The 24,868-nt window shown below is 41.0% G+C and overlaps 1 protein-coding gene across 11 annotated transcripts in view; it reads right to left on the reverse strand.

The window, feature by feature from the left end:
- Positions 1 to 3,376: 3,376 nt before the first annotated feature.
- The window catches only part of MTUS1 (microtubule associated scaffold protein 1), a 123,005-nt gene continuing 101,513 nt past the window's right edge, over positions 3,377 to 24,868 (reverse strand). For 10 of the 11 annotated variants that reach the window (XM_065061081.1, XM_065061080.1, XM_065061075.1 and 7 more), the window contains 8 exons: positions 20,619 to 20,685; positions 12,177 to 12,391; positions 11,551 to 11,656; positions 10,340 to 10,413; positions 10,140 to 10,235; positions 7,882 to 7,998; positions 6,462 to 6,559; positions 3,377 to 5,617 (listed from right to left, as the gene is read on the reverse strand). In XM_065061081.1, the coding sequence (XP_064917153.1) occupies positions 5,401 to 5,617; positions 6,462 to 6,559; positions 7,882 to 7,998; positions 10,140 to 10,235; positions 10,340 to 10,413; positions 11,551 to 11,656; positions 12,177 to 12,391; positions 20,619 to 20,685 (990 nt within the window). In that variant the 3' untranslated portion in view covers positions 3,377 to 5,400. Of the gene's footprint in view, positions 5,618 to 6,461; positions 6,560 to 7,881; positions 7,999 to 10,139; positions 10,236 to 10,339; positions 10,414 to 11,550; positions 11,657 to 12,176; positions 12,392 to 20,618; positions 20,686 to 21,523; positions 21,924 to 24,868 lie in introns of those variants that run through there. The other variant, XM_021285875.2, reaches the window with a different exon arrangement.

Below are 24,868 nucleotides of genomic sequence, written 5' to 3' on the forward strand. Positions count from 1 at the left end.
GTGTGTGTGTGTGCATGTGTTTGTATGTGTGTTTATTTCATATACATAGAAAGATGTAAACACACAAATTACATTCTTACTCCTGGGGAAGATTAATAGTAACTATATATTATAGTGCTAAAGAGCATGTCCAGAAAATAAGTGGTTGGATATGTTGGCTTTTCCTTATGTTGTTGGATTCTTCCAACCTTATAATACGTAGCTTACTTAGAGCTCACTTCTCAATAGATGTATGGGGATTATGTTTACTAAATTATGTAGCAAAGTGTTTGCTAGGTTAAAACTTGAATTTATTTATACAGTATCATTTACAGAAGAAAAAAATGTAACCTTATTCTAATATTTAATTATACTGCAGAATTTTTTTCTCAGGTTAATAACAAGTTTAACTTAGTTACCAGTACAAGGAAAAGAGACTTTCCAGATAAAAGATAAGAACTTGATAACAATGTTGTTGGACATTTTGGCAATGTTTTTTTCTTCCTAGGCTGAAGCATAGAATTCGTGTAAGCTAGAAATGCCAACACAAATCAACTCCGTGGTGTAACAAAAAAAGGCTTAATATAAGCCAGTTTATTTACAAAGCGTGAGCTTACGAGGAACTAAAGCAGGAACTGGTCCCTTGCTTGCATGCTGCAGTGTGGCTGAACCCCCATTGGACCAGAATTTGTAAAGCTTTCTTCTGGTATGGGCTTGAAGTAAAAGCCCTTTGCTCCAGGTGATTCAAGCCCTTGAGCAGATGTGTACAGTACTGTTTGGAGTAGTGGTGTCTAGTAAGTAGTAATGTAAAAATGGCAGTTTCTCAATAATTTCATTAACCTGGTTATTAGCATAGGTAACAAAAGCAGTAAAGAAGTTTGCTGAAAGTGTTTTCTTCAGCATGCAGGAACGTAAAGTAATATAACTGATAAGATAAATATCCATGGAAAAGACTGCAGTGGCTATGGGCATGTCTTGTGAAACAGGCTTCACAGAAAATGCTCCCCAGGCACCTGTAGTATTGTTGGCCTGTGGAAACACGGTAGCTACAAAATAACACCCTAAATATACCAAGCATTAACACCAACTTTGAAGGCTAAGAAGTAGTCCTCTTTGTTAATCTTCTTGCTCATTACTATTAAAAGCTCTACAAAAATGTTATACTGTTACCCAAGTGACTAAAGAGGTGTTACAAACTCTCATGGTAATACCTAAAGAAGGTGGGTTTTTTTATAGGCATGACTTCAAGTCTGACTGAAGTAACTTTAACAAGGCCTGAGCTTCTGCATGAGGATGTGCAATGTATTTGTTACTTTTTAGTATTTTCATTTATCAGAACAATGTATTTCCCTTTGAACTACAGCAGCAGTGCCAACTTTTAAGTTTCAGCCTTTAATTTGGGAGTCCATTTCCTTTAAAGTACCAAGCAAGTGGGAGATTGTGTCACCTGCTCAGACTTGTTCAGCAGCACAGGAGTTGATGTGGTAGCATCACTTCCTTGATGACAACCTTGGCAGAAGAGGAAAAGATGAAGTAAATCCATTGCTGCATCATTGCTGGAGTAGTGTCCATCAGATGTAATGGTTATGTCTACTGATCACATGCAGTTCCTGAGACTGATGATAACTTCAGAAGCAGTGCCTTTAAGGAGGAATTTTTGGTGGCTTGTTTTGTTTTTTTCCCTGCAAACATCAAAATCATTCTCATCATTGTACACTATAATTATTTTACTATATATTTTACATAGTTCTTATTTTACTAAAAGCCTCCTGGGCAGGCAGGACTGTTTTTACATTGATGTAATTACAGTAAATCAGTGACACAGGGTAACGGAATGAAACCTGGGAAATGAAATTTGAGTAATTTGTCAAAATCATCTGTCTAAATATGCCAGTATTATTTCTATGTCCATACCTCAGTCACCGCTCTGCTAAGGGACAGAAGGTATTTGGTTCATGACTGTTCCAAGTTGCTGAGCTGATAGCTCCAGCTCAGCCCTCAACAATTTCCTGGCAGTCAGGCAATGACAGTTTTAAAGACTGAGTGGTTACTTACAGTCTAGAAGGAATTTCCTGCATGAATTGCATAATACCAGTTTACATACAAGTATCTTTGGTGTCTGTAATGAGAAACTTCAAGTCTTCATTTAGCATAAGGAAATGATTCACCTCAAACTTTACAGCAACTACTAGAAAGACCCTTACAGAAAGTATTGAAGGGAGGGGAACCATGTTGTGAAGTTTGAATTGCAAAATACTGTTTGGTATAGATACAAACGTCACTGTGACTTCCTTTGATGCTTATTGTTAGAATTGGAACTACTGGTTAAGGTTGAGTGAAGAAAATCACCAGTTTAATTGCTTGAGTAGCACTAGATCTTCTCGCATATAATTACATGAGCAAGTTTTTAGCTTCTCCTGAAGGAAACTTTATGCTAAAGACATTACGAAAAATATATGTAATAGTAACTTAACTGAACAAAGCCTTTGCTAACATGTGGTATTTAAGTTACAGCTTGAAATACTAATACTCAAACAGAAAAATATGGAAACAGTGCTTACAGATAAACAGAATTAGTGTTTCAGACCAACAGGACAAACACTGAACAGGTATTTCTGTCATCTGATTTCCATATACAAGGATTCTTCACTTCCCATGAAGAGCATTAAAGATTCTACTTGCAGGAAGTTTAGAGGCAAAGAGTCTCCTGTATTGGTAGGGGGGAGCTATCAAACAATTTAACAGTCTCTGTATTATTTATTATACCATACTTACTTTTCTGTACTGGTAAGCCTAGAAAAGCTTTCCCTTTCTCGGTTATATGAAGGGATACACTATATTTGATATTCAAACATTTGCATGCACTCCTCTTGCATGTTTTATTTGAGGCACTAACATTGAAACTAACATGAAGTTCTTACCACTGGCTACATAACTGCTTTTGTGACATGACCTCTTAGATTCCTAAACTCTGTGGCTTTTCTCACAAAAAACCCCAGTCTGAATAATGTCAGCATTTTAATAAGATAAGACCTGTAGGATGCCTTTCCTAGGCATATGCACACCAGGTCCCCATATTAAGCCAGCTGTACTGAAGTATTTTATTGTTGCTAATTCTGTAATGTTATCTTATCTCCATTCTCTTTTTTTAAACAGCCAACTCAAACCGAAGTGCTAATAATCACAAGCAAGCTCAGTGCAACTTCTACCTACATTAGAGGAGCAAGGGCAGAGTTAAAATTTTCTAAGGGTTAGCTAAACATTAATAATTTGTGCAGTGAAGCTTCACTATTGCTGTTCTGCTGTGCTGAGCAGGTACTAAGAGGTTTCAGTATTTGAAGGAATGTTCCTTTGTTGATTAAAGAACATTTGACTAATACAAGCAGGAGAAAACCCCTTCAATCAGTATGAAAAATTTATTTTTAAGCATTCAGCTCAAATACATGTGATCAAATCTCTTTGACCATAGAAAATCAGAACATTCCAAGATATACTTTATGCCAAATTTTAGCCCACAGAGGATTTTCATAGTTAAACTTGAAACCCCTAGAAAACATTTTAAGTACTGACACCACTAACAGGTGGTATGTACAGTGCCCTAAAGAGGATTAAAAGCAAGTATAATATTCTATAGAAATTGCACCCTTAGCTTTACATTACGGAAAGTTAAGTCAATTTAATGATGAAATAGTCAATCACAAGTTTATTACAAGCTTACTTACTGTATGAGCGCTGTTAACAGTCTTGTTTATATGTCTGTGTTTCTTATTACTAGCCAAGACCTTTCAAGTCTTGTGTAAAATGGCTTGAAGTGGTTCTCCAGTTGAGTTCCCTAAACACTGTCCATCTCCTTGATTCCTGTCCCCAGGCTACTGGAAAACACCAGAAAACTCAGCAGATACAAGTGGCCACACCAGCTAACAGCATGAGCTGAACAGCAGCACAACAACGATCCTGGAAGTGGTTCTGTAAAACCCACACTAGATAGTAGTTTGTAATACTAATTTGAAGTTGAACCTGTGTTGAGTAGGTACAATGTAGAGATCTTGAACCGGTCTGCCCAAGGCTCCACAATTAGCTGGTTGAAGCTGAAGCTCAGCATGTGACATTTTCAGAACTGCTGCCACCCGCTGTCTCCAGTTCCAGCAGCCAGGACAGGGGTTTTTTCCCTACTCCACAGAATCTCTTGTACAGGATGTTTTTCCAAATGAACCGACAAAACAACACTATCCTGCAGTCTAAGAGGGAAGGTATGGCAGAATTAGCAAGATAAACACAGAGCTGCCACCTTCCCCTCTTCCTCAGGCAAATTTAGCCAACTCCGAAGAGTGTTAATAAAAATGCTTACGCTTAAAAAGGCAAAGTGTGTCACCAGAGACATCAGAATTCACAAATTACTGAAGATTCTTCTGGAGAACCAAGTTAAGAATGCAACTAATGACAATTATTGCATTTTTCTCTTTGGCTTTCAAATCCACATTATTAATAGTTTATCCTCAGCAGACGGCCTCAGCAATGGACACGCTGGTTTGCAGAAATAAGTCACTTTTCAGCAGGTGACAAGCCCAGGTTTCCAAACGTGCTGACCTTGAGGGCTGCTGTGTTTCTGACTATGACCCTGTTGACTTCAAAGCCAAAATCCACTGTATCCTGCAAAAAATGTTTCCTCATAAATGGCAGAGTTATGCATGGATGTGAAATGAAGAATCCACGCAAAATACGGCTGCAATTCAGTTTGTTTTTAAAATTAATTCAAGGTTGCATCCTCAGGTCGGCTAAGAAACTAATGAGACAGTTGACAAAGCATTTCATGCCATTTTTTTTACCTGAACTGAAGCCAGAAAGATGAAGGAAACTAAGCTACAGGACTAGTGGCAGCTTCTCCTTATTCCCAGGGAAATGCTGAAAGCATGCATACTGACAACATCATTAAGGAAGTACGTGTCAATGTATAGTCTTTAGCTTTTATCCTTTATTACGTACACAGCAAAGAAGGCAGCATTAGACACACGCACAGTGTGTTACATCCATTCCATCCACAGTGCACACACATACACACAGCCTTAAAAAAAAAAGTCTGCGATAAGGAACATCTTATAAAGGTTGTGATCTTTATCTCTGAGCCCCTGAGCTTTTTCTTAGAGTTAGGTGAAAAGGCAATGAACAAGTCTTTCCTTGCTCTGTAAGTGCTTTGTGCAACAATGTCCATAGAGGTCATAAACAAGTCTTTTTGGGAGGAGCAACATGAGTGTTTTTCTCCCATGTTCTCAGTCTCTTATCGCCATTTTTGCACGAAATAGTTTCCAGTTATGTTTAGTCATCATACTCAGCTAATATAGCTCTTGTTCCTGTGATTAAAATTAGGATCGGTTCGGCAGATCACCAGCGAAATGCAATCCCCCCTCTTTCTCTCAAGAGATGTCATCTCGGTGATACTGTGGGACTAGAGAAGTTACCAGAATTCCGTGGGGACTGAAGAGGCACGGATGGAGAACTGGGAGAGAGTTTTCTCGGGCTGCATAGGTCACCATTGTGCAACTTCCACAGAAGTTCCTCATTTTCCATTGACAGGCGTTTGTTTACTTTTGATTCTTTCTCTAGCGACTCCTGTAAGACGGCTTGCTCCGTAGAAAGTTGCCTGCGAAAGTAAGATTTACATCAGAACATGTGACCTGAGACAGAGACTACAGCACTGAGCTTAATTGTTAAAGAAAGGTTTGAAATTACATAAACCCCTGCTTGGCTTACAACTACGCTAAATTACTACCTTAAACAGAGGATTTAGCATGTTCTCATTCTTGCTGGACTTGAGCTGGTAGCTTGCAGAAAGCAGGAGAAAGTACCAATAAGAAACACTCCTAAAGACCAGGAAAAGCATCTGAAAAGTGCGACTTGTCCTGTTTACAGTGATAGATGCTTTAAATGGCCACGCTGCGACCTTTGGGTCCTGTTGCAGACTCAGCTCGACATAGAAGCTGCATTTCTGTACTTCACTTCAGACCACAAGAGTCTGCCCATCCATTTGAGCAATAGCTGAAGCTAGGAGAACCTCAGACCCATTTTATTCATGCTAAAAATTGCTATTATTGCTAAATAAAACACTTGTCTTTCCACTGATCTAAACTGGGCACAAATCACTCAGCTGAAGTGGTTAATAGCAAAGCCAGGTTTAGCTCACAACCCGCTAATACTTAAAAAGCCAATCTATGATGATATTTCTGAGTTGTTTTTTCTTTCCTGAAATACTGTTTTGGAGCACTGAAGATCATACTGAGCCTTTTTACCTCCTTGTGATCTGTTCCTGTTCTTGTACATAGAAAATTCTGTGTAAATATTAGTGACTCGGATGTTGAAGTACTGTCTAAGAGAACATGACCCTTTCTTCCCCACTTGGATCTCTACAAATGTGTATTTCTTTCTTGTCACAGGAACACCCTCCCCTGCTTCATCAGAACATCTAAGAGTCCATAGATATTTTTCACCTTGAAAGCTCCATGTGTTTGTCCATCCGAGCTTTTAATTCTTCGTTTTCTTGCTGAACCTTCTTTAATTTTTCCATTAAGATTGTGTTGTTCTCCAGCTTAGAGAAAAAGGTCACAGTTTAAAATAAAACCCACACATGCACTCAAGATGCTGACTGAGCTATCACAGACTTTCATAATCTGGAGTTTGCAGACCTTGTTACAATAAGTGCAAAAATCTGGAGCAATGTGAGACTGAGCTGCTATCAAGGCTTACTGCTCTGTAACAAATAGATCCTACTGACCTCATCCTTGTGTAACGGCGGCCTTTTTGCACTTGTGCTGATTAGCTGCCAACAAAGGAGGACTGGATAAGGGAACTACTGGTTAACCAGCATGTTCTAGTAACTTCTGCCAGTGACAGGCAGCAGTTTTAGAACCTATCTGTTGCAGACAGAGGACTGTCTAGAAATAACATGCTGATGTGACAAATTCAAGCGCTCCCCTGCATGAACAGCTCTCCCCGCTGCTTTCCCGATTCCCCTTCATTGCTGCAGGATGTTATCAAAAGTCAAGGAAAAACTGATTAGATGTTGGGATGGCCCAAGGGCTCCTACACTAAAGCCAATGTCTGTCAGAAAAGGTGAAGGTTTACTAGTAATTTACTAGTAACTGTAGACCAGGGTAGCATATGATGCTTTACAATACTGAACATCTGACATGAATGTTTTCCTTTGGATCCAAACCTCTCTCTATACTTCCTCATTAAAATCTTGCTTAAGCAAGTATTACAACAGTGTTCAAAGGCCCCACCCAGGGTAAGGATCCTGTCCTGCCACAAATAAGAGCAAATAAAGTAATGATGAGTTTTATCCCCAAAATTGCCTTTTCCTGTGGAATTATGCACAGATCAGGAGCAAATCACACAGCTAAACAAGTAGCTTAAAGATAACAGCTAAAATGGTTGACCTAAGCTAATCAACGCTAGACAAAAAGATATATTCCATTTTTTATTTGATATGTTCTTATTTAATTAGGATCATTACCATGTTTTTCTGACAGTGCAATCTATCTTCCATAACACTCATGCAAACGTAGCAGGTAAGGATTTGTCCTTTGTGGGAGGAGGGGAAGAGGAAAGGAAATGTGGAAAAGGCCCCTGCATAATCCTGTACTAACTTAGCAATAGTTTGTGCAAACCAGTAGTTGTCTTAAGAGGGTAAAAGGTCATTTACAGCATCTGGTGATTCTCTGCCCCTCTTTATGTTACAGCCTGATGCTGATATAACTGCATCTACACTGTGAGCATGTCCCAGTATCATTTCATGTTTCCTTTTAAACAACAGAAATTAATCCTTGCACATAAGCCTGACCAGCCTGAGTTCATTGTCAGAACGACTCAGACATGGTTTGAACCTGCCAGACCCCAAGGAAAACTCACCAGTTTTTCCATTTTCATTAACTTCACATCCTGCTGATGGAGTTTCTCATTCTTGATCTCCAGCACCGCTTTCAGACTTTCCAGCTCCTGTTCCAGATACATAATCTGCGGGTTTTTCTGAAAGATCAACAGTTTGCTTAGTACCCTGAATTTCAGGAACAATTTAACTGTTCTCTGCTACTTAGAAAGAGCAAGGAAATAAATATGGTAACACCAGTAACTTCTTTTAAGTGAAGTCAAGTCAAACCATTTAGAATAAAAAAATCTGCTACCACTTTCCCCCCGTTTTGTTTGTCCTTCAGTGTAGGTGGACAGTTGCAGTTTTCTTTAGAAGCTGCTCAGAAAACACCTTATGCACAAACTTGAAAAGCCCTTGTGAGTCCGAGGAAAACACTAAAGCTGTCACAGCAAAACTTGTTTTCCAGGAGTGCCCAAAGGCTCCCTCCAAGGCTAGGAGTTCCAAAATTTGTTTCATATTACTCATAACACATCCCAAGAGGTAATTAAAATAAACATCTGAAGAGTTTTCAGGTGCTGGAGTAGTTCAAAACCACCAAAAATGTAAAGCTATGAACTTGATTGTAGCTGATTTTCCCTGTTTTGAGTCTGAAGGTAGCTGGTTCACAAGCAGAAATTCAAACTTTTCATTGTTACATTTTTCTTAAAGCCTAGGACGGCAATTGCACGTAACAATCGTGCACTGCTCTACCTCCATGACTTATCTACCATACAGCATGTATGCAGGTCTGTGGGGCGCAGAGCCAGCACATTCCACAGGTAACAAGGGCCTCATCACCTCCGCGTTTCCTTCTCCCCCACCTGTTTTTAAGGACTGTGGCTTTAGTGATCCTCGTTTAATTTCTACTTTTGAACAGAGGTCCGTGTGAGGGTGGGCTGTGCTGCACCACCTCAGGGGAGGAGGCAATCTGAACTTCCTGCTTTTTGTGGCTTTACAAGGAATCTGAGAGCTAGAGAGGAAAATGCTCCTGGAAAGTTTAAATGCAGCTTATAGTATGTTCAAAATGTCTGTATTTTCTTTTTTCTTTCTCTCCTCTGCCCCAGTGGTCTTAAAAATGTCTCTGAAGTTAAATCTGAGCTACCACGTTATCTACTCATAGCAGAACACAGAGACAGACGAAGAGGTGAAAGGCCTACATAAGATTTTAGTAAAAAAGCTGGGAATAGTAAGTGAAACTAAGTAATAGTGGAGGGATTGAAAATACACCTCTGTCATCAACAGGCTTCTGGGAACTCTGATCGTGCAGAATTTGTGTTTAGTACAGAAGAACAGAGTGGGTCAGACTGGTATTCTTCCATAGAGAAGCCTCAAGCTTCTTCTTATGCTGTCAGGATGCAGAGTGCATTTGCAGCTGTGTAAAGGCACTTGACTATTGCTCCTGTAAATCAAACAACGTCTGAGCACACCTATGGAATACAGCTCCAACTCCCAAGTGCAGCATTAAACACGTTCTCTTTTTGTTATAATCTTTCCCAACTACAGCAACATGCCGTGGTTGCAGATTCCTCTTGCGGCAGCTCTGTCCTGCCACTAGAATAAGCAGTAAGAGGAAAAACAAAAAAGAAATTCCAGTGAAAACTAGGGCAACTTCTACTAGAATCATCTTCAGTGAGTTTTTAAGCGTGGAGTTGCTCTTCGTGGGATATGTGATACTGGTGGTATTCCAGGTATTTTCAGGTAACTGGAAAAATAAGTGTGTTTGCGTCTCATCCTCCCAGTGCATGAAAGACCCTCTCAGAGCGCATTTCTTATCCTGGGAGCATCCCAGAGAACAGCAGCCTTCAGAGGAAAGGCAGGATAAAATATACGCTTATCTGAAGGATAAATCAGCAACAAGTATGAATGGATGTTTGAATAAATGCATTAAAGACTCAAGGACAAGCAGGCAGTTTTGTAGGAGTGATGTAAGCCCACACTGAACATTTAGAGCACTTATCAACTGTCTAGAAGAAAGCTGTGGTACAACTTCTGTGTACATGTAGGTGTTCAATTTAACTTAGGCTATAACTTACACCATTGACTCAGACATTCAACAGTCTTATAGATTTATATTGGCAAGTTAATATGTGACATTGTAGCGCTTGAGAAAAACTTCTGGCAGACAAGCCATTTACATAAAATATTAAAAATTATGGGAACCCTATCAGGCTTGATTGCAAACCTTTCATACTATGCAATAAAATAAACCCAGGCTTATAAGACCTGCTCATCTGCATTACTTTTGAAGACCAAGACTTACAAGACTGGCTTTTTCTTTGGCTATTTGTTTTTGCTCTTCAAATTTCAACTTCTCACTGAGAGAGTCGTTTTCACATTTTAATTCATCGATTTTTTTCTGAAATAAAAAAATACGGTATAGTTAAGCCAAGAATTCAGCACACATCTCCAAACTGCCTTTTAAGTTTTAGACTGTTGCAATGACCCCAACCCTTAACAAACCTCTAGCAATTCTTGCTTCTCTTTAAAGGAATCTTCAAGCGACTTCCTTTCAGATTCATGAGCACTCTTGAGCTCTGCAACAAATTATTATGGCAATTTTTAATACTGCACAAAACATGAAAATTCTTTTTGAAAAACAGCAGTATGAAAAGCCGGCCAATACACACGTGCACAGGTGCAGAGTCAACAACAGCACGGAAAGAACATTTATCATCCACTGATCTAAAGCATGCACGAACTGTTCAAAATTTAGATGTTTTTTTTTTCTTGTTTCCTTCCTCTGCCCTGATGGTCTTAAAAATGCCTCTGAAGTAAAATCTGAGCCACCACATTATCTACTCATAGTAGATAATTTTTGCTGCTTCAGATTTGCCAACTGTCCCCTCACGTATCCATTTTGGTAGTTGACAGCGTGTCAGTTTTGACAGCATTGATCTGCATGCAATGAATGGATGAATTGAACACAAGCTACATCTGACCAAAGCTGAGTTTCTGAAGGGAAACCTAGCAAAAACTAAAACTGCGTCTTCCACAAACTTCTAGAAAAACATTTCCTTTCCTACTTTGGAGATGCTACACAGAGGAGTTTGCTCTTTGATTGCAGTGGAAGCGCCACCAGTTTTAATGACACAAAAGTACCACTGGAAACTTGGCTATCCAGTGGAGTTGGAGGGAGGGCAGGAATCATCACCACTTACATCAGCTAGATACAATGCCATTTAAAACTGAGCACACTCACCGTCCCCTTCCTGAAAAACAACCTCTGCCTCAGTATACTGTAAGCACTGTATAATATACTGTAAGTAGTGTCTAATACTTCTCAACATTCCCGTGTCACTCTGGAAAGCACACAACCTTGCTTCTCCTCAAGTTCAGCTTCAAGGTGCTCCTTACAAAACTAGCAGGGTAGGAGCAATTACTCATTACCTTGAGATTTTGAGGGCAGACTGCAATTCAGACATCTTTTACTCAAAGAAAAAGACATCTCCACTCCGAAAATGTTTCAGAAGTTTCGTTCAACTACAATGGGATCATGGTTATTTCTGTACGTAAAATTAGACTTGTTCAATTCCAAAAGGCAGAATTCAGCTGTTTTTAAGGATAAACGACAACCAAGAACAATGAAGCGGACGTGTTGATGAAAAAGCTTGAATATTTTTGTTTGTGACTAGCAGTACAACAGCATGTTTACTTGAATACTAAATACTTGCCTGAAAAAGAGGATTCATACTTCTTTGTCAGCTCCTCTACTTTTTCTGAGTGGCTGTTTTCAAGTTCCAGCTTAAAGTTTTCATGTGTGATATTTAAGTTGTCCACCTGCAATATGACAACATGATTTTTTCCCCTCCTGACCAGTGTCAACCCTTGTTTAAGTATTGTTCCAATGGCTTTATGTAGTACGTTGCGTACATTTTAAATGGTCTAGGTAGCACTTAACAGATGGTCACAGGAGAAGCTATGCCACATACAGCACTCAATACATGAGGACGATGCCTTGCAGTTTACCACTACCAATAGGATGGCGTATGCATCTGTCACACACATGGAAAGTCACAGGCCAGGTTTCTCTAATTCTTAAAACTCAAGCTGCCTCAAATATCCAGTCGAGCTCTAGAAGTCATTGAAGTTTGCAGAACAAAAGGAATCTCCACCATGTTTAAACACAAGCTTAAGATCTGGACAGCTTTGCGTAGTCATACTTTTTATAGGTGCAACAAAGTGGAGTTTCACATTAGATAAAATAACTCCATTATTAGCAAAATCCAGGATCCTCTGAAGGCTCATTTGCAGCAGACAGCAACTGCTAGAGAACATTTCTACTTCAAATGTTACAAACCTGCTCCTGGAGTTGCGCTTTGTATTTTTCAGCTTCTTCAATGCAGATACTTTGGAGTTTCTCACATTCTGCAGTGTAAAACTGTTTAAGCCTCTCCTCCAGCTCAGCTAAATCATTGTGATGTTGCTGGTTTAACTTCTGCAAAAACCCTTCATACGCAGCTCGCAGTTCATTCCTGTCTCTCTCCAATTTCTCACAAGCTGCAGAAGTAGTTACTGAAGATGTCAACAGAAAAAAAGAAAAGAAAAAAGAAATTGGATCAAGTTCAATGCTAATTTCACCATCTTTATTACAAGTATTAAAGATAGCGAACAGTCGGCACAGCAACGCGGTTATACAAAGACAAATATAATTTCTCCATTAAATGAATGCTACCTCCAAGGATACATGAAAACATCTTTGCAAAATATTAAATTCATTGTTTCTTATGCTGAGAATTAATTGAATCTAGTTAAGCCAGGAACCCCTGTAGAAAGCATAAATGTGAGTTTGTCATGACACAGAAGAATGAATGTCTCACAAGAGACACTTGAGTGCTCCAATAAAAAATTAATTGGATTTGCTACTTCACCTAATTTGATCCCATCTCAGTAGCGTATTTGTGAGAGTACTTCACTTTTTGATATATAAACCACTTAGCTAAATTTGAAAGTCTCCATATCCTGATGACCATCCATTCAACGTGTTATACTCAGATACACAACAGAGTAGCAATTCTAGTCTGACACAGACTGCCTGATACAGCACGACACTGAACTGCCAATCTGAAACATACCGCTAAATATGCATATGCTCGAGATATTTAAATATGCAAGATACACAGTAGTTTCAGGCAGAAAATGCAGAGTATTAAGAAAACAGAAAGAAATGCTGTGTAATTCTCTTTATATTTTTATTAACACAAGTCAGCTAAGAAGACTGCCTAGGTTTGTCTCTCCGTATTTACAGCTGATAAAATGGCAACCCAAAAGTTAGTAACTCATACTTTTGAGTTTGAAATGCAGCATTCCCAGTTCCAGACAGAAGGGCTGAATAGGAGGAGTCATTTTCCCACTGTTAATACAACTGGAGTGAGCGCCTCAGGCAGTTCCAGCTGCACCCCAAGCCTGGGAGCAAGGGGAAACGGGATGTCTAACACAAGCCCGTGCTCACTGACCTTAAGCCAAACTGCTTCCACGCAGACCCTAGTGCTTCAGTTTAAAATAAATTAGTCAGATGAGTGCCTGCTTAAGAGAGAAATGTTAACTAAAATGTTAACTTGATCTTCAATCACATACAGGAGTCATGCACACAGACAATTTATAGCAGCTTAGCATGCCGCCAAAACACTATAAATATGAAGTTTATATAAAAGCATGGAAAGATTCAGGGATTTTAGTACAGGAATTTCTCACCACAGCTCTGTTTGAACCTTAAGATACATAAACTACAGTATTTTCAAGGAGCAGTTCCCAAATCAGAACTGGGCTTGGCCCTGGGGAGAGCAGCCTGCCCCGGCACAGAGCTTCATGTTACACTCGTGTCCGATTCCCTCTGTGCTACAGCTCATCAAGAGCAAGTAACGTGATGAATGATACTTGCACTTGATTTTAAGGAAACTGTAAAGAAGTCTTGGCCCTGCTGCCATCACTTAAAACCTGCAGTTGAACTAGAAAGTGTAAGCGAATGAGCTGTACTGCGTGGAAATCAATCTGCATGTGTATCTACCTGGATTAGTTCTAACAGCAGGCTTAGCTCTGCGCTAGGTCTGTGTGAAAGATCTGCTGATCAGCACAAATTTAAGCCAAGCTGTTCATCCCATGCCTGGCAACAATGCAACTAAAGGCTCAGCTGAAACATACCACAACATTCTCTGCCACCCAAGCAGATTTCACAGTTTTCTATACTTTCTATACCACCAAGACAGATTGTTTTTTTCCCTATCTTTATTAATTCCAGATTGTTTTTTCCCCTATCTTTATTAATTCCACAAACTTCTACTATAACTGCTCCCTTTAGGAAAAAAAATGCAAAAAAATAGCAAACTTCTATCACATCACATTGGCATAACGTTATTGAATATATACTCATATTGTCATGCTTTGGAGAAGAAGAAACATTAAAATTATGCGACATTATTTTACAATGCATAGAACCAGGCAAGGAGCCAAACTGAGATATTACACAGCCAACCACATGCAGAACGGATCTGACCGTCTATAGTAGAGTAAGAGGGTTATAGCTGAGAGGCAGGTGAGTTACACACCTCACGTGAGAGCACTGTAGCAAAGTTCTCCAAGTGATCCCCCTCCTTTAAAACCACAGGAAGACGCAAGCATTCAGTTCTTTATTTGTAAGGCCAGAGCCATTCATTTGCCTACATTTAGCTAAAAGAATGTGCTGCTCATCATTGTCTTATCTTTAAGCGTCAGCACACAGAATTTCAGATGATGCAAAACACTTCAGAAAAAAGCAAACAGCAAACCACACCTTTGTCAAAGAAAACAGGCACCTCAGTTCTTGTTCAGCCAGTTTGCAATTCAGATTTACGAGAAGACTAATGTTACAAAGGGAAACAAAAACTTTAAAAACTTGCACCGGTAGTTGAATGTTGTGTTACCTTGAAGGTAACATCTGGCCTCAGCAAAGGTGGAGGCCGCAATGCTTCCTTGCAATTCACAAGCCTGACTTGAATCCTTGCCATCCAAACCAGAAGCAGAACCACCACACCACCAGTGAACTTCCAGTATCATGGTGGTGCAAGAAACTGCATGTGGGAAGTTTCAGCAAAAGCACTGACTGAACAATCATCATTCTGAAATTATGATAAGTCCTGTAAACCCGAATTTGTCCCCCTACTCAAGATTCGAGTGTCTGTAGCAGGTATTTTGCACAGCCCTATCCATCTCCAGACTGAATCATCTCATTTATGACTGTCCACTGCCTAGTTTTAAGAAAGGGACAAGCCATGAAGAAGACAACTAATTCCTTAGAAGAAAAATTTCTAAACAAAACACAAAATCTCTGTTCTAACTTCTCATCCACCTCAGAGACACGTGAAGAGCATGCTTCTGTACATGACTACTGTGCATTCTTTCCCTTCTTAAAGGGCTTCCCTTCACAATTCCACATCATTATGTCACGCACTACAACAGACCACAGACCTTGAGCAAGAAAAACAACAGGAGACAAATGGTCCAACAGAATTTGAGAGAAAAATCAAGCCACAGAGGTGAAAAAAATGCTATCCATTTTTTTTCATTAAGTTTAGTGTTATAATACAGATGAGATAAACAGTTTAAAGCTTTAAGGACAGAGTGTACAGAATGGTGTGCTCGGCAACCAGAAACAAGATTCGCTTCCTTAATCAAATAGCAAAGCCATTAATATTTTTCCCCCCATTTGATTGTCCCAGTCTCTCCTCCCAGTCAAATAACACTGCCACTCCCTGCATTATTACAACAGGGAGCAAGATCAATCTGGATTTTTAGGCTCCTTAACACTTGTTTATTATAAACGAAGAGCCTGGTTCTTTTGGGCAGAACCACGACCTCTGGCAACCACAGGAAGTTTCTGAGATATGTTGACAGCATGTCTTCAGATCAGAAATGCTGGTTTTGACACGTACAATTAACATCCATATGTACTTGTTAACAATGGCCACTTGCATCTTGGGTATTTAATTGCAAAGCTTTGTATGTGCCAGAACCATAAACCAAATGCCTGCAGAAGTGAAGTGTGGGGATCCAGGCACATGGCAACTCGCAGCTCCAGTGCAAACGGCAGCAGATCCAAACCACACAAACAGTAGCACCAGCTGAAGGAAAGGACTACAAAAGCTGCCCCAGTATCCCCAAGAAATCTACATCATATTTTCAGTAAGAGTAGCCAAGAGACAAGACTTTACAGTTGTGCAATATATCCCTACAAAATTTAGTATCTTATTCTAGTTATAATCCAATTTATCATCCAATTCAGTATTTATGGCTAAAATGCTTACACAAAAACATTCTTCAACATACATTCCCCTAAAAGTTACCATAACCATAGCTCTAAGAAGATAAAACATAATGGATTTTTTTTTTTAATCTTAAATTAAATTGTTTTGAATCAACATTTATCTTCGTAAAATTGTCTAAGTCACTCGCTGGTCTAGTCATGATGTACAAAAAGCCATTAGACTGTCTGACATTTCGAAACCGAGGTCACTAGGACAGTAAACTGGCAGCATTCTAGTAGATATAGGGGATGTGAAAAGGGGATAATTATCAGAAAACACCAAGTATTTAGCATGGTGTTATGTCACAGCAAGTAACACAATTGCTCTAACTTTATATTTCACACTGCAAGATCTATTGTGTATGTTCGTTGATCAGTAAGTCTACTGTAGACACAAAGACTCAGTTCCTTCTCCATATAATATCTTTTTGAAAAGTGTTATCCAATACTTAAGTCATGGTTTTGGCAGATTGTCATTATTGGAAATTCTAGCCAAACACGCTTTCAAATTTATCACCAAGCTTCTCTTGGTGTTTCTTCCATAACAAGACTAACGGCATAAGGCGTTAAGCCACGTTGCATATTTTTGTTCTTTGGCAAGTTGAAATGAGGCAGGTACACCAAAAAAACCCCATACTTTAAGCTACACTTAAGCGGGTATGGTTAAATACATCCATGAAGCACTCAGGTTTCTGCCAGAAAGTAAATTCCTATTCTCTGCTGCTGCAAACGCTACACTGTCAGCATGTAGACAAGTGTTTGGCTTGTGGCAAGTTAGGCTCAGCCTCAGATAATTGATATAATAGAAATGCGTGCCTCCTATTAAGTATTTTTAAGGTTCATAAAAACCTGAAAACCAAATCACATTCACTTCACACACCTGTAAAACAACAGCCTCTTTTTATCCCAACCGCCAACACATTTTAGAGTTAATTTATTAATAAAAAAACAGCACAAAGGTATTTTGAAGAATATCTTGTTTCTCAATTGCAATGCAGCACATGTTGAGCAGAGAGAGAGGCTGGGCACTTGCCTGGCTGTACAGGACACGCAGAAGCCTCCCCAGCCCACTGAAACAGGCTGACAAACGGCAGTTTCCAAAGGGTTCAGGCTGAGTCAGCGCTGCACCTGCTGCTGGGTTGCAGGACTGAGCTGGACAAGGTCCAGCACGGTTGCAAAGAGGCTCCGAAACAATTTTGAGTGCAATTAATTTAGAAGAGTAGTTTCGTACCTCTGAAGATATACGCAGCTGTTGCAATTTCTACTTACGTAATTAAAGAGGTAACTAGAAATAATTTACATACCAGTGTGCATCTTAAGGGAAACAAGTGACAAGCAGGACATCCATATCTGCTCCAAGCTCCCAGAACATTCAAACCACAACATTTAGTCTTTGTGGCCGAAGATTTTAAGGAAACCCAAGTTCAAAACCTGACTGTTAATGAATTTGAACTCCTTTGGAAAAATCCATCCCCAAACACACCATCACTGCCAACGCTCACTCATTTCCAGCTACTGAGAGCAGAAAGCAGTGACTGGTAACCCTCCGCACCATGGTCCGCACGGCCACACCGTCACTGCCAAAGGCAGGTTCTGGGATCAAAATGCACATTTAAATCACTAAACAAAAAGGTATTTTGGTAGAAAGGGTGACAAGGAATAACCCAGAAAAAACAGACAATTTGACAGCAAGCCAATTTGGTTTTGCAAGGTCAGTCATGGAGCTTGGGATCATGCACAATTAAACTTCAAAGCAAGAAACAGAGGAGCCCAAACTGTGCAGGGTAGAAGCTGCTGGAGGCTTCATATCCCTCTCAAACGTGGCAACATGCAGGGCACAGGCTGCCCCGAGCTGGGCACACCTGGTTCCTCTTCCTAGACTGCCCATCCCCAAACTGCAAACCAATACACACCAAAAACAAAGCAGCTGGGACTCCATGGAACATGTACACATGTTCATGTGACCAAAATAAGATTCAATTCAAACTGTACTTAACTTTCTGAGGCGACATGTGCCTAGGTCACACTGTGAATCAAAATTGACAGTACTTAGTCTGAATAGCCTATGGAAATCCCAAGTTCAGCTGTATCCATTTAACAGTGGCAACAGAAAGCTGATTAGAAGGTGTGTATTTAAACAGATTATTTTCAGCTAAAGTTACCATTGCAAGCGTGCTTTTCTCGCACCTTGTCAACAAATGAGGCCTGGCTAGATTTTTATTTTTTAAGAACCCAAATGTTTTAAAGCTAGATAGAATTGAAGACCTGTGTCATTTTTAATTTCTGTGATTAAATCTACTCCCTTTACATGCTGAGGAGAGAATTACAGACAAGCTAGGCGTGTGACGTGGTTAAGACAAAGGAGCTGCACGGAGATAAATGCTTCACTGAAGCCACAGTCTGGAAACCTTACAAAGGAAAGCGAGCCCCAGGCTGCCGTTCAGATGCTCCTGCAGAGCTGACCCAGTCAGACCAACTCTGTGGGGGGAATGACTGACGTCCCGATCCAGCAGCATGCCGGCTGACAGCTCTGCGCACTCAGGCATCACACATCCATCAAGTTCAACTGCAGTTGACTCTTTTTTTCTAGTATCAACCTACTGAATAACATTCTTGCAACAGGAATCCCACATATGAGCTCAGCAGGTTGTCAAAGCAGGAGGGTGACAAGCTTATGAGAAGCTCATTTAAGAGTATGGCACCCTTACAAAGAACTAAGCTGTCACAAAAAAACAAGGAAACAAAAAAAACCCCACAAAACAAAACACCAAAAGAGGTAATGGGCAAAAGTGCTGGCTAGCTTTTGGTCTGCTGAATTTTCCCCTTCCTTGTAAGTAACAAACATAGTACCTAGGTTGATAAATAGAAAAAACAAAACAAAAAAAAACGAAGATGCAAGCACATGGAAGAATAGATACTTTCTTACTCAGATGGCAATCCTTCTGAAGTCATTCTTATGATCAGGTAAGCAAATGGGTTTGCCCAGAAAGTGACAGGTATGTACATAAAAAATAAATAAATCTAGTTTATAATGTTTGTAAGACAACTTTGTAGGAGTGCAAGAAGCCCATTTCCGCAGTAAGACTCACTTTAGGGTGACCGAAGTGCCGGCTGCAGCTGATGGGGGACGCAACCCCCCACCACGCTCTTCCAAAGCTGGGACCTGCCTGAAACAACTGCAGAACTGCAACCAGGTGCTTCATCAGCAGAAAGATGCGGCTTGAGAGACGCCAGACTGCACCAAGCTCTAGAAAAGCCCCAGCTTTTCAGTACTAAGCTTCCAAGAAAGAAAACACTACCCATTTCCGCACTGTTATTGGTACTCTTGTCTATCTGCAAGGCTTTCTCTGCTTGTGGGACTCCCCATTCACACATTTGCAATTTCAAGCAGCACCAAATAAAACTCCCAGAAAGCTGCATCTGAGTATAACCCATTAAATTGGACAAGAGTAACAGTGACAAGTGGCAAAGCTGTGCTCTGTTGCTTCAGTCGGGGGACACACAGGGAGACCCCTCCCTCCCCACCACACTTCCAACTCTGAGTAGTTGCCAGGAAATGCCCGCCCTATTAATCAGTGCTAAAAAATAAATCTGAACATTAAATGGACCATCTGCATGTAACAAGACCTACATTCACACTCATGTTTGGCTGACACGATACTAAACTCCCAAAGCATGTCAAAATAAGCATTTCAAACTTTTCAGCAATAAGTGACGTATCTGCACCACATGTGTTGCTTCTACTTTCAAAGTTTTTCTTTTCTTTTTTAAAGGAGCTTCATCATAACAGAAGTGTGCTTTTATAAAATGCTACCTTTACTTTCAAGTCCTACCATTTTCAATCCAGTGATTTTTTGCACTCCACAAGATGATTCTGCTCTGAGTTCAAATAAATTGAATGAAGTTACCATTAAATGCAGTTAAATCAAGCTTCAAAGCTGGCAAAACCAGCCCCTGCACATTATAGCTCAATTTCACATTATAGCAGTCCACTAGGATGAGTTCAAAGATTTAATCTCATTAGCCTGATGGCATTTCCTTCTGTTAATTTTACACTCATTCACCTACAAGCCACTAAGGCAAAAATACAGATTCTGTGTAGTATATTTTATAGGTTTATCGTTTTGCCAGCAAACCTCTAGAAGAACGCATTCAAATACATCAGGGATCGGAGATACACACTGTCAGCCATCCTCCCATTTTTAAGAAAGTGAGTGCTTTGGTCACCAGGCACATGTTTTGCAAGGAGGCCCCGCTAAGTGCAGTCTGATCAGTGCCAGGAATTCCGTGAACCTGGGGTCACGCCGTCAGTGCTCCAGAGAAAATGCAGCGACTGAAGCATCTGAGCAGAATTCAGTCAGGGAAGTAAATGACTGCCATTACAACACCAGGGCATCTGTCCTTCTGCAGATCTGTTTTGCTGCATGTCTGTTCTTATGAAGAATAGGAAAAATAAATTCTTACCTAGCTCTCCTCGAAGGTTAACTAGTTCTTGAGATAACTCTTTACGCTGTTTTAGTGCTTCCTCCCTCTGCAGAGGAAAGAAAAAAAACAACCCAAACATTTGGTTACTAGTGATCTGAGCCGGGCACCTTCCAATAATTAACTTACATGTGTTCTGTAGGAAAACAAGAGGCAAGAGCAAGCAGCCAAGATATGAATCATTTAGGATAACAGTTCTGCTGTTACAAAATACACAGATGTTCTTCTGTTGTTAAGGAAGTTATGGTTTTAAACAAAGAATAGCTTTCTCCAGGATAACACTGCAATCAAAACCCTACTTTGCAGCAATTAATTATATATTTTATGATGGGCGTAGCAACGTAAGCCTCCAGAACAAATCAACTGATAGCTGTCAAGGGCACAATAGTAGGGCACATACACGAAAGAGGCATGCATTAAATATTTGTCTTGAGCTTACTCAAACACGAAACCAAAAACTTTGCTAAATGCTCAGCCTTCCATGAAGGAAAGACACAGCTCTGTTCAAAGTTGAATCCAACCCACCCCACTGTTTGCAGTTCTTAAAATTAAGATAGATGATGTTTCTTACACTGAGAAAATCGTCACCAATCTGTGCTCAAAACAAGCAGAATCACCCATCTCCCTGCCCTGCCAAGGAGCTGCTCCTTGGCAAGGGGAGGCGGCCAGCCAGGCCCCTCTGCCCCCAGACCCATACCCCAGGGAGGAGCGAGGCACGGGCACTTGGCACAGCGCTCCACGCCTGGGACACCAGCATCTCACACCCACAGCATGGAGGGGACAGGGTCCGGGCTTCCCACTGCCAGGGCACCTTCACCTTCCTCACGGCCAAGCTCCGGTACAGCCCACCGTCGCGGGAAAAGCACTGCGAGACAAATCCAAATTACCCTTGCTGCAGCACACTGGGAATAAAGGCAGAGTTTGCTGCTGGAACAGCCCATCTTCTAGCCCCGGCAGCCCCCCAGCACTCATGGGTGAAGTCCAGATTTCGGCAGCACCAACCAGCCGGGCTGGTCGGGCCGCGGCTGAGCGGCCAGGCTGGACCTTGCCTCCCCAGGTTATCCGGCTTCCGCGCCGATCGCTCCCAACAGCGGCAGATACTGCAGCTTCTGCAATTGGCACAAGCAGCCAGCGATTACTTAAAGCCACAGCCCTTCTTTTATGAAAGGCGAGCCCCAGACGTTAGACCGATCGATCTCCGCTTGCTCAAACAGCAGCCGGGACCACGAAAGAGAACGCTGCCCTCCGCTGCAGATAATGGAGCTTATTTTTAGCCGTTTCGAGCTTGCTATACGCTGCTTTCACACTTAATTTGTTGATGCAAAAATAAGCCACAGGAGGCCTGGGCTGAATGGGAGAGCCACAGATAACAACAGCTTTGCTGCTGTCAATGCCCAGGGTTGCGCTCATTGGCCCTACACAAGCAAGGAGCTTGAAATTCATTTTGCATGCTTTTCCTTCAGCTGGGATACATTAGAGAAAAAAATAATAATGCACTGCACTGGCCCAAAAATCTCTTAGACTTTTTCCATTAACTGCTACACAAATGACCAGGGTGGGGGAGTTCACACACTGGCAGGGCCACACCTGCACCTGGTTTTTCCCAGGGAACACCTCACCCTTACTGCAGGTTCCCCGTTTGCCCCCGGTCACTCTCACCTCAGCCTGACCCCAGGCTAACGTCAGCACTCGCTCACCACGTCCCCCCCGTTAGGAGTGCCCTGTCCCAGAGATAGGGAATACTCACTGCATGACTGCAGGACAAGTAAAGCAGTAAAATACACCCTCCTTCAGAAAAAGATAGAGGGAATAAGGGCCCAGAAATGTCATGTGTTAATGCTGGACACATGCCTAATCAAAAGAGTGATTTTTATACTAAGCACTCGCATCTGCTGCAAGTTATAGGAAATAATTCCGCAGCTGAAAAGGCTGTTTAGAAGAAAGGTCAGCACTTTCCCATACAAGGTCAAAAATACAAAATATTTCTAGTAAAGATCCCCTTTTAACCACTACAGTTTAAGCAGTCTTAACAGTTATCTGAACACTGACACACTGGTAGGGGTATTAAGTAGCTGTGTTAAACACTTAGAAGCTTTTTACAGTGACAGTGGGCCGAGATGGAGCACCATGCCTCGCCCTCCACTGTGAATTCTCAGGAGAGCAGGAAGCTCGGTTATGGAACGGACTTGCCCAGCTCCTCACTGCCCAGGAAGGAGAAATGAGTCATCTTGCCCCTGTTCAACACCAGCTCTGGCTACGGACACAGCATCCGATGATGCAAACGTGAGTGCTGCAGCGAGTTATGTGAGCTGCACCCCAGCACGCTGGCACACGACCATGTAGTGGACTTGCAAGCAAGTTAACCACCAAAGCACTTTTATTTTTATGCTGCGGGCACCTGATGGGATTTTCCAAAGCTTTTACAGTAACCATGTCCATTACTAAATTAGTCTACAAACACAATTAGGAGACTTGTTTTGTTTTTAATGTCCTCCCCTTCTTGGTGTGCATATGCATTCTTTACTCTAATTTTCCAAAAATAATCCTTGACACTGATTTTTTCAAACCCACTCTGTCAGAAAAGCATCTCAAATTTTCCCCCCCTCAGCCTAGTGGCTGGACCACGCAGCAGACCCTTTGGAAACACTAACGTTTTTGCTTAGTGTTTCTAAAGGCCTACTTTATGGTCCACATATTTTGTATTTGTTTTTAGTCAGAGGAATTTGATGAGAAAAGGGCATATGAGATCAGAATACATTAAGGACTGACAGAGGCTGAAACGAGAAACCCAGAATAAAATAGAATAACACTGCCTTGCTAGTGTTGATTGTCGTGGTGGTTCTTGTTTTGGGTTTTTTCCTAATGTTTCTTGCTTTGGTTAAGCAGTCACATTAAGCAGTCAGACTGACTAGCAGTTAATTTACCACACTTTTAAGTTCTGAGAGAACCAAAGCTCCAGGTACAGGAGTCTCCCCAGGAAAACTTCCAAGACCTGAAATCTAAGTGCAGTGAAATACCAAAGAGAACATGAATAATCCAGTAAGGGCCACCATCAGTATTTAAAGACATGTATACACATGCTTTAGGCTCGAATACCAAGCAACCTTTTAGTTTATGCTTTACAAGATTCCAGTTGAAAAATCAATATCAGAACTTGAAAGAGCAGACCCAAGTGGGATCAACCAATTTTGGCATCACTCATTTATCCAGATAAATCTGGCAACAGGGATTGTTCTCAGCTGTCAGACTCAAGGAGGGTCTTCATACCAATTTAAAGGTGTTTCTGGCACAATATATGAATTTATGACAAGATCATGTAGGATGACTGGGAACCTATTTTTCTCATTTCTAGAGAATCTATTGTAGATGCACAAGGAATCCAGTTGAGCTTTAGACAGAACACTCCCGCCACCATAAATGTGGAAGCTGTAGGAAAGGACAAGAACAGAATTTGGGGATAAAATCCTTGCCACTGGCAATATCAGGGAGGTATATCTCTGCTATCAGATGCTACCAAAAAAATTCTCTGCATAAAGAAGGAGACTTGGACATTTCTTGTTCTGTGAAAGATTAGGCAGTTAAAAATCCTTCACGTCTTGAAAATTTGACAAGCGAGTTCAGAGGGATGTGTGCCCTGCAGCAAGGGCACTTGAGAAGGTGAGGTATACCCCACTACAACTGGATGGAAAAATAAGAGGTCCAAGGTAGGGGGGTGGAGAACATGACAGTTTCAAGATGACAAAAATGACCAAGTCAGGAATGGAATAAATTACACAATTTCTCACTTATGTTTGTTCTACCGGCAGTCACACAGCCCAGTTACAGGCTTAAGAGTATTTGTCCTGGCAACCAGCTATTTTTGCTAGAGCTTGAGATTCAAACAGGCCAGCCTTGGGATCATTTCAGGCACAAATGAGGGTGAAAATGCATGAATATCTGAACAGCTTCCATTGCACTGCTTTAAAAGCAGGAATCTCTACAAAACTGCACAACCCGGAATGAACAAAAAAGGTATTTATACCAAGCATGCAAGTAACCAACCTTCCTGGCTACGTACATATCCCAATTCTTCACATCAGTAATAGACAAGATGCCTCCAAGAGCTCAGGTCATGAGCAGTTCTCAAGCTGGAACAGGTGCGTATTCCTGAAGCATCCCACAGCTCCTTTGCAAACCCCAAATCCAGGAGCAAGCAAGTTTTACGGGAAACTGGAAATTCTTATTTCCTTGAG

Source organism: Columba livia, chromosome 4 (assembly GCF_036013475.1).
Source record: "Columba livia isolate bColLiv1 breed racing homer chromosome 4, bColLiv1.pat.W.v2, whole genome shotgun sequence".
In the NCBI taxonomy this organism is placed as follows: domain Eukaryota; kingdom Metazoa; phylum Chordata; class Aves; order Columbiformes; family Columbidae; genus Columba; species Columba livia.